Here is a 14150-nt window from a genome sequence, read left to right on the forward strand (position 1 = left end):
AAGTTTTAAATGTTTATGTAACCAACATATGAAACTTTCTATTTGTGGAGAACCTAAGTTGGTCACGGGCAATTGAGTTCTGAAAAGCCATTAGTAAGGTTCTGTGGCACTCTGGGCTCCCCGGCTCACCTCCTGAAAGGGCCTCCCCCACACTGGGGCCCCTCACCAAGGGAGCTTCCTGCTGGGGTGTCATATTTCAACGTTCTAACAAAGAGGCTGCCTGAAGGGTCTATACTTAGAGTAACTCCCCAGCGGGGGACAACTGGATGTCTGGGGACTAACTGCACACTTTGTCCCCGAGTTCTGGGATTATTCTGAGGGGCTTGTGTGGGTGGTGCGGTGAAATTGTAACAGAAAGCAGGGAATGAAAAGGCTTCTTTCTCCTGGCGACTGCCTGGGATCCTGTAAACTGTGCTTTTTGTGAGGGAACAATGACATGGATCTCAGGGGTGTCGCAGGGATTCACAGTCACCCACAGAGCCACACCACTGTCTCCACTGGAAAGATGCTCAATACCAGCTGCTGCTAGGGTGACATAGTACATGAATGACAGATGCCAGAGGTATTTCACAAGTGTCATGATTCAATGAAAATTCCATCTATTGAGTCTCATTTCCATCAGTGGGATAACAGTTGGTCCTTTCGAGGGTGTGATGAGACTGATTTGATCATATGCTTATGTAAAATCCAAATAAAACCCCTTGAATGGAAAACAGGTTAATCTGGGAAATCACTACTTTTCAGGTACTTGGTTCATCAGGAGTTGGGTCTTCATTCAATCACCCAGGAGTCATCTATGAAGTTCTCAGACACCTGATATGAGATCATAAGTTCAGCCAGAACTTCAAAAGGCTGTAAATCACTTGTGGAAAATTGCCAAGATTAGAAAACTGAATGTCTTTCCAAAGATTAATTTATAGATCACATTGAAAACGTTCTGGTTTTGTTTAGGAAAATTTTGTATTTAAAATGTCAATAATTACTAGACTGTTTTGAAATCTGTGAAATAGTTTACAGCAACTAGAAAACATTTTTTAATATGGCAAAAAATAATGTAAACAAATGAGTGTTTTGTTATCTTTACTACCACCTAATTTTTAAGTGTCGAATGAAAATGGCTTGACTGCATCTCCCAACTACAAAAACAATGAATGTGATGTTAAAAGAAAAGAAGAAAAAAAGGAGCAGAAGAAAGTTAAGCCTCTGCATGCACTCTCTGCTTTCTTTCCTGGCATCCCTTCCCTAGCCAATTTTGATGTAGCAAGGTACCCGACCGGGAGCGTACCTATAGCCTAAGAGAGAAAGAGAGAATTCCTCAAAGAAGCAGCAGAAAAGCCTGGAGCTAAGGCCTGGGGGTGGGTGGAGGATCCAGACCCTCCCTGGTAACCAGAAAAGGGCAGACCCCAACCGCACGGCGGTGAGACCACTTGGGGTCCTCAGATTGGAGAGGACCGAGTGGAGTGACAGGGCGCTGCGCTCTGGGGTTTCGCGCCTGGACGAGTGGAGGGGGAGTTCGTGTGTGCGCAGGTGGAGAGGAGGGTCCTGCTGAACTCCCCACAGGTCGGCCGGTGGTGGGTGTGGAGAGGAGGGAGAAATCGTAGGCGACGCGGGTCCCTCACGTGACCGGGAGCTGCAGAGCGACGCAGCCTTCGGTGCAGTCGTCACTGCCATCTGGATACCAGCTCCCCGCTGCCCTGCGCACGGCGGGCTGGCATCGGGCCCGGGGAAAGCGGAGCAGGTAAGGGCCCCGGGGCCGCGCGCTGAGGCCAGGGCGGCAGCAGACGGTAATGGGTCTGGGGGTGGGGGACACAGCGGGCTCAAGTTCCAGGAGCCTTCGCCTCTGATTCTCCCTAGTCCCCATCCCCCTGCCTACGTCTGTGCAGGGCTTTGACCGGGCGGATGGTGGGGGGAGAGTCTCAAGAGGAAAATACAGAGATTGTATCTATGTCTGACTCTAATCGCTGACCTCAGAAGTCTGCTCAGCTTCCTGCTCATTTCAGTGGAAGGGACACGCCACGGTGGCGTTTGCAGGAAAATGGTGGGCCTTGGTGTCTGGACGGCGGGGTTGGTGGGGGTGGCGTGTCGGAATTCGGGGAGGGACGTTTGATAAGCTGGTTCCTGAATCCAGAAAGGTGAGTATTGGGATCTGTGTCCTGCGTGCTGGTCCAAGCACTCAGTGCCTTTACTCTCTTCTGTCTGACGGACAGTAGTTCGGTGTGGCACTGTTTGTGGCGAGGCGAGGGAAGAAGGAGAGAAAACTGCACAGGATCTCTGGAGGTTAGTGTGAGCGGGGGCCCTGTCTGTGAACTGTTGAAGTTCTATGTGAATTCTCTATGAAAGGAATTTAGGCGCCGAGGCTTGGGATATGTGGTGGGGCTAACTAGGGGACTTTCCCTAAACTGCGTTTACTTGCCAAGCTTTGGATTTTTAACTTAAATTGTGTGTTCAAGAGCAATAAAGGCAGCGAACTTTTCTATGGATGCTATTATTTGCACTTCAGATAATACTGAGAAAATACAAATTGTTGTATCAAACAACATTACTATTTTTTTTGAGATAGCCTTTGCAAGGGAGGGATAGTGATTTTGCAGAAGCAAAAGCCTTCCCCCACAACTTGTTTCATCTGCTGGAGACTCCTATAGATGGGTTTAAGGGGAAGTGGATGACAGTAGGCTATGATTCTAGAATATGGGATCTGGGGGCCTCCATCTCTCTGGCAGTTTTCCAGTTTTCCAGAATCCCCCTGCCTGTCTGAGCATCTTGGTGAAGGAAATGATGGACTTTTGGGAGAAGCCCTAGGCTCCTACAGGTGGTTTTGAAACAATTTGCCTCTATCTCTCCCCTTTTATTTTTTCCTGCCTCCCTTTTCCACCTTGCCCATTTCAGTGCTGGGGAAGACCCAGATTCTGCCTGCTAGTGAATGGGTCTCTAAATCCAGTAAGGCAGATACTAGGACCTGTGTCTTAGATGCTGGGATGTCACAAGCACTCAACATTCACTTTCTCATTTTCTCTGTTTGTTCCTAGGTCTTCCCATGGGCCTATAGTAGAGCTGTTTACCACTGGAAGCAAGGGAAAGGGGGAGACTGGCCTGGAACCATGAAGGTTGGTGTGAAGGTGGGCAGTGTCTGGGGAGGACAAGAGAGGATTGGGCACAGAAGGTGGCAGAGACTTGAGAGGGTCTCAGTGGAGGGTACTTCTGCCTCTCCTACACTCTGCCAGATTTCCACACTGTTGCGACTGTTTCAGTGTAGGAAGCAGTAGGAATATTTGGGTAAGGGTGGGCTGGAGTGCCACTGAGAGAGGACTTGAGGGGGGGACAACAAGATGGGACACATTGGCAAACTGGACATGGGCTCTGGTAAGGCAGGTACTGGGGTCAGTGACCAGGGTGCTTGTCTGTTCTATAAAGCACTCAGTCTCTAACCTCCCGTTTGTTTACTTTTCCATAGATCTGCCTGAAGGTCTGCTGCAGGGCTTGAGCTCACTGAAAACAAAGAAATAAGGAGGAAATTGCCCTTGATCAGTATATACTGGTAAGAGGATGCGGACTGCCTGAGTAGACTTCTGGGGCGGGTTGGTGGAGACCAGCATGCATCCAGTAGGGCCAGTGTCCAGTCTGGAGGATCCTCAGGCTCTCCTTTTCCCAGCCACCTTTCCCGCCATCCTTGTCACTTACCCCACACCTTCACCTTTATTTTGGTACAGGGAGTGGGGTAAACTGAGGGGGATAGAGAGGTAGTTTGTTAATAATATGCCTGTCACATCAAGAACAAAATCTCTACTCTCATCTGTCCCTCCATATGTCTATATGTTTGACTGTCTCTAGGTCCGCAGATCTCATGAGTTTGTAGATCTACTTTAGGGTATATCACCAGTCAAGAGAAGGAAAGAGGAAGGAAGGAAAGAAGAAGGAAACTGCTTCGATCATTACAGGTTGGTATGAGGGTAGGGACCTATGGGAGTGGTGACCAGAGTAGGTCCAGTAAAAATCAAGGTCTAGGGCTTGTCAGTCTCTACCATTCATAGTCAGCCCTCCCACCATCCTTTCCACCATTCATTTCGTGTAATGACATGTGTATGGAAGTACCTTGGGGGAAAATTGTTAGGCACTGGGGAAGATGGGGAAGGGATAAAATAAAATGGATGGAGAAAGAGTTTTCTAACCATCCTTTTCTTCCACCAAGCACATCATTTCTATACTTTCCTCTCCTTCTGTGTATCTATCTATATGATGCACATAATTAGAAGAGAAATTTTAGTCCATTTCCTTCCTCCACTTCTAGGTCCACCTCCAGTGGCAGCTGTAGTGGCCTTTGAGTTGCTGAAGACCAACACCCTCACAGGCCTACACCCAGACCTACTACCCTCTTTCCCCAGCCTGATTGAGTCCCCCTGTACCTTGTTCGTGCCTTCAGGAGGGGTGATTACATGGGTCGCGTTCAGGAAGTGGGCTGGGTGACTGCGGGACTGGTGATCTGGGCTGGTACCTGCTACTACATTTACAAATTAACCAAGGGTAGAGCCCAGAGTGTGAGGAGACTTGCCAGAAATGGGTCCAGAGTCAAGATGGAGACTGTGGTTGGTGTACAGAACCAGACCTTGGCCATGAGTGAAGCCATGACTGGGACAGAGATTGAGGCTAGATCCAAGGTCAAGACTGGAGCAGAAATTGGAGCAGGAGGTGGAGCTGGGGCTGAAGTAGAGACTAAGGCCACTGCTAAAGCCAGACCCAAAGGCAACTTCCAGGCCAAGGCAATGGCTGGGGCGGAGGCAGAGACCCAATCTGAGGCCAAAACAGTGGTCATGACAGAGGCAGTGACTCTGACTGAGGCCAAGGCCAAAGCCAAGGAAGTAGCCATGAAAGAGGCAGTGACCCAAACTGACTCTGAGGCTAGGAGAGTAGTCAAGAAAGAGGCAGTGACCCAGACCAAAGCTAAAGCTTGGACATTGGTTGCCAGGGCAGAGACCAAGAAAGAAGCAATGACTCAGACCAAAGCAGAAGCTCGTATATTGGCTGAAAAAGAGACAGACATGAACAGAGTAATGGTGACACAGGGTAAGGCCTTGGCAGTGACCAAGGAAGTGGCTAAAATGAGTGCCATAAACAAGACTGGAATTGTGGCTGAGACCAAGGCAAGAGCCCTGGAAGAGATAATGAGTATGACCAAGACTCAGACTGAGGCCAGGCCTGGTACCACAGTTGATAATAAGGGAAATCCTAACACCATGTCCAGGGCAGAAGCTGGAGTGGATGTGAGCTCCTGTGCACTGTCTCAGGCTGTGGCCAAGATCCAGGCTGATGACATGCCTAGTGCTGGGGTTGAGGCTAAGGGGAATCGCAAAACTGTGTCTCGGGCAGGGTCTGGGGTAGACATGAGGCCTTCTGCCCAACCTCAGATTGTAGCCAAGGCCCAGCCTGAGGCCATGCCTGGGGTAAGGGTTGGTGCTGGGGGTAATACCGATGTCATATGTAAGGCAGGAGTGGGGGCAGATATGAGAGCTTCTATACAACCTCAGACTGTGGCCAAGAAACAGGCTGAGGCCACGTCTGGTGCCAAGGTTGATGACCGGAGAAATACCAATGTCACGTCTAGGGCAATAATTAGAGCTGACATGAGGGCTGCTGCTCAGCCTCAAGCTGTAGCCAATGCTCAGGCTGAGGCTATGCCTGATGCTAAGGTTAAGGGTAGAGGCAACCCCAATGCCACGTGTAAAACAGGGGCCAAGGCAAACTTGAAGGCCAGTTCCCAGGCTGAGGCCTTGCCTGATGCCAGGGATAAGACCAGAGGCAATCCCAATACCATGTCTAAGGTGGGGGCTGGGACAGACGTTGAGTTCTATACACAGCCTCAGCCTGTGGCCAATGTCCAGGCTGATGCCTTGCCTCATGGCAAAATTAAGGCTATGGGCAATGTCAACACCATGTCTAAGGAAGGAACTGGGACAGACACGAAGACACAATCTCAGGCTTCCACCAAGAGCCGGGTTGAGGCCTTACCTAGTACAGGAGGTAAGACTAGGGGCAAAGCCAAAGGCAAGTGTAAGGCAGGGGTTGGGACAGACATGAAAACCTGTGCGCAGCCTCAGGTTGGGGCCAAGACCCAAGCCAATGCCTTGCCTGATTCCAGGGTTGATGGCAGGAGTGATTCTAATGCCATTTCTAGGGTAGAGGCTGAGGCAGAACTGAGGGTCTGTGGTCAGCCCCCAGCTATGGCCAATTCCCAGGGCGAGGCCTTGCCTGGTACTAAGAATAAGGTCAGTGGCAATCCCAGTGCTGTGTTTAAGGTGGTGGTTGGACCAGATACAACAGGCTCTGCCCAGTTCCAGGCTGTGTCTAATTCCCAAGGTGAAGTCTTGCTTGGCACCAGGAATAAGGTCCGGGGCAATTCCAATGTTGTGTCCAAGGCAGGGGCTGGAGCAGATACAGTGGACTCTGCCCAGCTCCAGACTGTGGTCAATTTCCAGGGTGAAGCCTTGTCTGGCACTAAGAATAAGGTCAGGGGCAATCCCAAAGCTGTGTCTAAAGCAGGGACTGGGCCAGATACAATGGGCTCTGCCCAGACTCAAACAGATACTATGGGCTCTGCCCAACCCCAGGCTGTGGCCATTTCCCAGGGTGAAGCCTTGCCTGGTGCCAGGAGTAAAGTCCAGGGCAATTCTAATGCTGTGTCCAAGGCAGGGGCTGGAGGAGATACAGTGGGCTCTGCCCAGCCCCAGGCTGTGGCCAATTTCCAGGGTGAACCCTTGTCTGGCACTAAGAGTAAGGTCAGAGGCAATCCCAAAGCTGTGTCTAAAGCAGGGACTGGGCCAGATACAATGGGCTCTGCTCAGACTCAAACGGATACAGTGGGCTGCCAGGCTGTGGCCAATTCCCAGGGTGAAGCCTTGCCTGGTGCCAGGAATAAGGTCCGGGGCAATCCCAATGTTGTGTCCAAGGCAGGGGCTGGAGCAGGTACAGTGGGCTCTGCCCAGTCCCAAGCTGTGGCCAATTTAAAGGGTGAGGCTTTTTGTGGTACTAAGAAAAAGGTCAGGGGCAATGCCCAGCCTCAAACAGATACAACAGGTTCTGCTCAGCCTCAGGCTGTAGCCAGTTCCCAGGGTGAGGCCTTGTCTGATGTCAAGAATAAGGTCAAGGGCCATCCCAATGCTATGTCTAAGACAGAGTCCAGAGCAGATACAATGGGCTCTGCCCAGCCCCAAACTGTGTCTAATTCTCAAGGTGAAGCCTTGCCTGGTGCCAGGAATAAGATCCGGGGCAATCCCAATGCTGTGTCCAAGGCAGAGGCTGGAGTAGATACAGTAGGCTCTGCCCAACCCCAGTCTGTGGCCAGTTCCCAGGGTGAAGCCTTGTCTAGTACTAAGAATAAGGTTAGGGGCAATCCTAATGGTGTGTCTAAGGCAGGGACTGGGCCAGATACAACGGACTCTCCCCAGCCTCAAACAGATAAAACAGGTTCTGCTCAGCCTCAGGCTATGGCCAGTTCCCAGGGTGAGGCCTTGCCTGGTCTCAAGAGTAAGGTCAGGGGCAATCCCAATGTTGTGTCTAAGGTAGGGGCTGGGCCAGATACAGTGGACTCTGCCCGGCCCCAGGCTGTGTCTAATTCCCAAAGTGAAACCTTGCCAGGTGCCAGGAATAAGGTTCAGGGCAATCCTAATGCTGTATCCAAGGCAGGGGCTGGAGCACATACAGTGGGCTCTGCCCAGTCCCAGACTGCGGCCAATTTAAAGGGTGAGGCTTTTTGTGGTACTAAGAAAAAGTTCAGGGGCAATGCCCAGCCTCAAACAGATACAATAGGTTCTGCTCAGCCTCAGGCTGTAGCCACTTCCCAGGATGAGACCTTGTCTAGTACCAAGAATAAGGTCAGGGGCAATCCTAATGCTGTGTGTAAGGCAGAGACCAGGGCAGATACAACAGGCTTTGCCCAGCCCCATGCTGTGTCTAATTCCCAAGGTGAAGCCTTGCCTGGTGCTAGGAATAAGGTCCGGGGCAATCCCAATGTTGGGTCTAAGGCAGGGGCTGGGCCAGATACAACGTGTTCTGCCCAGCCTCGAACAGATGCAACAGGCACTTCCCATTCCCAAGCTGTGGCCAGTTCTCACGGTGAGGCCTTGCCTAGTGCCAAGAAGAGGGTCCAGCGTAATCCCAATGCTGTGCCCAAGGCAGAGGCTGGAACAGGTACAATGGGCTCTGTCCAGCTCCAAGCTATGTCTAATTCCCAAGGTGAAGCCATGTCTGGTGCCAGGAATAAGGTCAGGGGCAATCCCAATGCTCTGTCTAAGGCAGAGACTGGGCCAGCTACAACAGACTCAGCCCTGCCCCAGGCTGTGGCCAGTCCCCAGGGTGAGGCCTTGCTTGGTGCCAGGAGTAAGGTCAGGGGCAATCCCAATGCTGAGTCTAAGGTAGAGGCTGGGGCAGATATGATGGGCTCTGGTCAGCCTCAGTCCATGGCCCATTCCCAGAGTAAGACCTTGCCTGGGGCAAAGGACAAGGCTGTACCTAAGTCTGAAGCAGAAGCCACAGGACATGAGGTCTATGCAAAGCCTAAGGCTCAGGCCATGCCCACTCCTGAGAGTGAGGGTGGGACCGACACTCAGGCCTGCAGAAAGACTCAGCCTAAGGTCCGTGACTATTACTGGAGTGGGATTGGTATTGAGGATTGGATTGCTTCTGAGCGATGGATCAAATTTAGGTTTCAGGCCAGGGATGGATACTGGGAGAATAGCGTGTCCTGGGCTGATGATGAAAATGAAGCCAGTATTGAGTCCTGGAGTGGGGCTAGTGATAAGTCTGGTATTAGGTCCTGGGCTGGGGCTTGTGATGAGGTCAGCATTAAGTCCTGGCCTGGGGCTAGAGCTGAGAATGTGGTTGGTATTGGATTCTGGGCTGGAGCTGGGGACCAGGCCAGTGTGGGGCTCTGGGATGGAAGGCAGGCCAGTGAAGAGTCCTGGGCTGGGGGCAAGGGCAGTGGAAGTTCCTGGGCAGAGGCTGAGGACAAGGCCTTTGGAGGGTCCTGGACTGGGGCTGAGAACCAGGCCAGTGAGAGGTCTTGGGCTGGCACTGGGAGCCAGGCTATTGGGGAGACCTGGGCTGGAGGTCAGGCCAGGGAGGGTTCCTGGGTTGGAGGCCAGGCCAGTGGGGTATCCTGGGCTGGGGAAGAGGCCATTGGAGAGTCTTGGACTGCAGCTGAGAACCAGGCCAATGGAGGAGGGTCCTGGGCTGGCCCTGAGGAACAGACCAGTGGAAGGTCCCAGGATGGGGCTGGAATTCAGGCTAATGGAGGGTCCTGGGCTGAGGCTAGGGCTGGGAATGTGGCTAGTACTGGGTACTGGGCTGGGGTTGTGGACCAGGCTAGTGGAGGGTCCTGGGTTGAGACTGGTGGTCTGTCTGATGGTGGATCCAAGCCTAGATTTGAGGATCAGGCCAGTGAAAATGTGTCCTGGGCTGGGGCTGGTGGCCAGGCCAGTGGAGGGTCTAGGCTGGGGCCTGAGGACCAGTCCAGTGGTGTGTCCTGGGCAAGAGCTGGGGAACGGGCCATCGGAGGGTCTAGGCCAGGTTTTGTGGACCAGTCCAGTGTTGGATCCTGGGCTGGTGCTGGAAACCAGGCCAGTGAAGGATTCTTGGTTGGGGCTATGGACCAGGCCAGTGGGGGCTCCTGGACTGGGACTGGTGATCAGTCTGGTGGTGGGTCCAAGCCTAGATTTGAGGGTCAGGTCAGTGAAGAAGGGTCTTTGGTTGGCGCTGGTGGCCAGGCTGGTGGAGGGTCCAGGTTGGGGCCTGAGGACCAGTCCAGAGGAAGGTCCTGGGCTGACTCTGGGGACAAAGCCAGTGGAGGGTTCTTGGTTGAGGCTGTGGACCAGGCCAATGGAGGGTCCTGGGCTGGACCTGGGGATCAGGCTGGTGGTGGGGCAAAGCCTAGATTTGAGGATCAGGCCAGTGGAAGAAGGTCTTGGGCTGACAGTGGGGGCCAGGCTGGTGGAGGGTCTAGGCTGGGGCCCAGGGACCAGTCCATGGGCGATTCATGGGCTGGTACTGAAAATCAGGCCAGTGGAGGATCCAGGCCAAGGCCCGAGGATCAGTCCAATGGATGGTTCTGTGTTTGCCGTGGGAGTCAGTCCAATGCAAGAGGGTCCTGGGGTGGGGCTGGTGGCCAGGCAGTTGGAGGGTCTAGGCTGGGGCCCATGAACCAGTCCAGTGGTGGGTCCTGGACTGACACTGGAAGTCAGGTGAGTGGAGGCTCTTGGGCTGGGGCTAGGCATCAGGCTGGTAGCTGTCTCAAACCTGGATTTGAAGATCAGGCCAGTGGAGGAAGGTTCTGGTCTGGTGCTGAAGACCAGGTCATTGGAGGGTCTAGTCCCGGGCCCACAGACCAGTCCAATGGTGGGTCCTGGGCTGGCTCTGGGAGTCAGGCCAGTGGAAGGTCCTGGGTTGGGGCTGGAGGTCAGGCTCGTAGTTGTTCCAAACCTGGATTTGAGGATCAGGCTAGGGGAGGAGGCTCCCAGGCTGGTGCTAGGGATCAGACTGGTGGAAAATCCTGGGCTGGGTCTAGGCCTGGAAATGAGGCCAGTAGAGGGTCTAGGCTGAGGCCTGAGGACCAGGCCAGTGGAAGGTCCCAGGTCAGTGCCAGGACAGAGGCCTATGAAGAATCCTGGTTTGGGGCTGAAGGTGAGGCTACTACAGGGTCCTGGTTCTGGAGAGGGGAAGAAGTTGGTTTTGTATCCAGGCCTGGAGGTAAAAACGAGGCCAGTAGTGAGTCTACATCAGGGGCTGGGGAGGAGTCCATCATTAGTTCCAGATTTGGGGCTGAGGACAAGACCAATATTGAGTCTTGGATCAGATCTGAAGAGATGGCCTGTATGGATTCCCGTGCGGGGGCTGAGGCTGGGGCTGGGGCAGGGGCTGAGGCCGGGAAGGAGTCTTGGCTCTGGGATGGAAATGCAACCACTACAGGATCTAGGCTTGGGGCTGGGGAAAAGCCTGGCATGCGGTCCTGGACTTTGGCTGAGGATGTAGATGAGGATGAGCTAAGTAGAGCATCCAGCCCTGATATTGAGGAGATCAGTTTAAGGTCTTTGTTTTGGGCTGAGAGTGAGAACAGTAATGAGTCCAGATCCAAGAGTGAGAAAGATGTCAATTCTGAGTGTAAGGCCAGCACCAAGGATAAACTTGAGGCTGCTGGTGGAGTCGATGTAAGGTCTTGGTTCTGGGCTGGTAATGAAAACAGAAGTGAGGACAAATCTACACCTAAGACTAAAGCCAAAAAGTCAGCTGAGTCAAGAGGCACATATCCGTCCATGGTCCCTGGGGCAGGAATGGGGTCATGGGCAGGAGCCATGATCTGGACAGAAATGAAATTCCCATACCAAAATGACTCCTGCTTCCCACCTGAAGAGGAACTCAGAAAGCAGATCAGGTCTGGGGAGAAAACTCAGCCCTGGGCCTGCCGCTGTAAACGTGAAGCTAATATGGATCCACGAGAACTTGAAAAACTCATTTGCATGATTGAGATGACTGAAGATCCTTCTATTCATGAAATAGCCAATAATGCTCTATATAACAGTCCTGATTATCCATTTTCCCATGAAGTCATTCGTAATGCAGGTAAAATCTCAATTATTGAAAGCTTGCTCAATAATCCCTACCCCAGTGTTAGGCAGAAGGCTTTAAATGCACTGAATAACATCTCAGTGGCTGCTGAAAATCATAGGAAGGTTAAAACGTACTTAAATCAAGTATGTGAAGACACCATCACTTATCCCTTGAATTCAAATGTGCAGCTGGCTGGACTAAGATTGATAAAGCACCTGACTATTATTAGTGAGTATCAGCATATGGTGACAAATTATATTTCAGAATTTCTTCGTTTGTTAACTGTGGGAGGTGGAGAAACTAAAGACCATATTTTGGGAATGCTTTTGAATTTCTCTAAAAATCCATCTATGACAAAAGACTTACTCATTGCTAATGCACCAACATCACTGATTAATATCTTTAGCAAGAAAGAGACAAAAGAGAATATTCTTAATGCTCTTTCACTATTTGAAAATATAAATTATCATTTCAAAAGAAGAGCAAAAGTATTTACCCAGGACAAGTTCAGCAAAAATTCCCTTTATTTCGTATTCCAACGACCTAAAGCATGTGCCAAGAAACTTCGAGTCTTAGCAGCAGAATACAATGACCCTGAGGTGAAAGAAAGAGTTGAACTGTTATTAAGTAAACTCTGATTAGTTTTATGTTTCCAAACAAAGCTGAGTAATATTTTGGTTTTGCAGACTGGAAATAATGCACATTGTAAATTGCATTATAACTTCAAAACTGATGTTACTTATGATGGTCTATAGTTGGACCACTTTATGAACACCAAATGAATTCAAACTTGTACTGAAAATACATGTGTTGATTTTACCTTGTCTGGATTGAGATATTTTTAGTATGCTTCATGAGCAGAAACTGAACTGATTCTTCATAAGTAAGGTAATCTTTGGTCCTTTGTGTGGACTTATGTTTATATATTTGAGACTTTATTTTTATGTCATCAATAAAGTTGTGTGTTTTAAGCAGAAAAAAAGAGACATGTCTTTGTCCTTGAGTGTATGATCTATTTGGAAAGACAAGATGTATGGAAAAAAAAGATATTAACAAAACCGGGAGCCTCTGATCATGGCCAGCTGCTTCCTATTAGTGCTTACAGGTGGCAGAAACTTCTGCAGGCAACAGTGCTCAGGGAAAGTTTTACAGAGGAGGGGACACTTAAGTAAGCTAGGCTTGAAGGATTGGATAATAATGGGGCAAAAGGGCATTGGAGGAGGGAGGAGTGGCGGGAAGAAAGGCATGGAGGTGGGAATCCTGCTCCAGAGAGGAGGCTGGGCTGCCTGGAGCGCAACGTGTGGGGAGGGGAGTGATGGGAAATACGGTCTGGCAGTTGGGGTGAGTCCCATTCGTGGAGGATCCCTGACTGCTAAACCGAGATGCCTGCGTATCACTCCATCCACCCCTGGGAGACACCAAAGCCTTTCGTGACCAGAGGAGTGACAGGATGAAAGTAAAACGGTGTGGCTGATTTCTGTGCAGGATGGGTTGGAGTTGGGGGTGGGGACAGGAGTGGCCACTGGAGATTGGAACACCACTTAGGAAGTTACCACCATCGTCCAGGCGTGAGATGATAAAGGCGTGAAATTTCACTGCTGGCCGTGGGAATGGTAAGGGGAGGAAGGAAGTGAGAGACCCTCTGAAGGAAGAAGTTCTGGAACCTATTCTGGGGGCATACAGAGAGGGACAGTTTTCTTTTAGGGGCCTGGGGCCATTTGACAGGAAAACGTCCTCTTTCTTGGCCAACTCTTGGTGTCTATGTAAGTGAATACGTTAGTTATTATTTTGAAATCAGAAAATATACTAGAAGAAAGAATAATTTTTAGTGCTTCTATCAGATTACTTTTATAAGGTTGGTTGGGGCAGGATCTTTATGGAACCATCACGAGGGCTGTTGGTATCCATACTGGAGAAGATCCACAACTCTCCCACCCCAGAGGGTGGTGAGGGTGTGTGGGGAGGGGCACTCTCAGACTGTGCTGGTGGGAGCCTACACTAGGACGAGGTCAATTTGGATACATGTTTCAGAAGCCTTCAAGATGTGTGTGCTCTTTGACTCAATAATTCCACTTGTAGAAATTCATCCTTAGGAAATAATCCAATAATTGGCTTATACAAGGCTGTGCATCTTTTCACTGTTTTGAAGATTGAAAAATCATCAATGACCCAAGTGTCTTAAAATAGGCATTTGGCTAAGCAAATTAGTGTATGTCTGCACATTGAAACATTATGCAGCTCTTGAAATGTTGATGGGCATCTACACGTATTTACTTGGAAAAAATTCAGCATATAATCTTAAGCGAGGAAAATAGGCTGCCAAAGCACATGCCATACTTTTTACGAAGAAAAAGTATATATTTAAATTATCTCTATGTATAAACTTTGGTGTATACTCTGAGAATGTTAGTTGTTTCCTATGGGTGTTAGATTAATGGTGATCGTATCTGTTTTTTACTCCTCTGTATTTTCTGATTTTTATATAATAAACCAGGATTTTTTTGCATAATTTATCAAAAGGAATCGGATGGATTCAGGCTAAGCAGACTTTTCAATAGCAT

General features: G+C 50.3%; 1 protein-coding gene across 4 annotated transcripts; it reads left to right on the plus strand.

The window, feature by feature from the left end:
- The first annotated feature begins 1468 nt into the window (after window positions 1-1468).
- Window positions 1469-12565, plus strand: ARMCX4 (armadillo repeat containing X-linked 4). Of its 4 annotated transcripts, none has more exons than XM_058536355.1 (6): window positions 1469-1738; window positions 2208-2277; window positions 3027-3116; window positions 3452-3535; window positions 3829-3935; window positions 4286-12565. In XM_058536355.1, the coding sequence occupies exon 6, from the start codon at window positions 4431-4433 to the stop codon at window positions 12225-12227; it is 7797 nt and encodes a 2598-aa protein (XP_058392338.1). In that variant the 5' UTR covers window positions 1469-1738; window positions 2208-2277; window positions 3027-3116; window positions 3452-3535; window positions 3829-3935; window positions 4286-4430; the 3' UTR covers window positions 12228-12565. The 4 variants fall into 4 exon arrangements, with proteins under 4 accessions (XP_058392338.1, XP_058392336.1, XP_058392337.1 ...); XM_058536353.1 differs by having other exon boundaries at window positions 3027-3104; XM_058536354.1 differs by having other exon boundaries at window positions 2211-2277; window positions 3027-3104.
- The last annotated feature ends 1585 nt before the right edge of the window (window positions 12566-14150 follow it).

Source organism: Diceros bicornis, chromosome X, assembly GCF_020826845.1.
Source record: "Diceros bicornis minor isolate mBicDic1 chromosome X, mDicBic1.mat.cur, whole genome shotgun sequence".
Classification (NCBI taxonomy): Eukaryota; Metazoa; Chordata; class Mammalia; order Perissodactyla; family Rhinocerotidae; genus Diceros; species Diceros bicornis.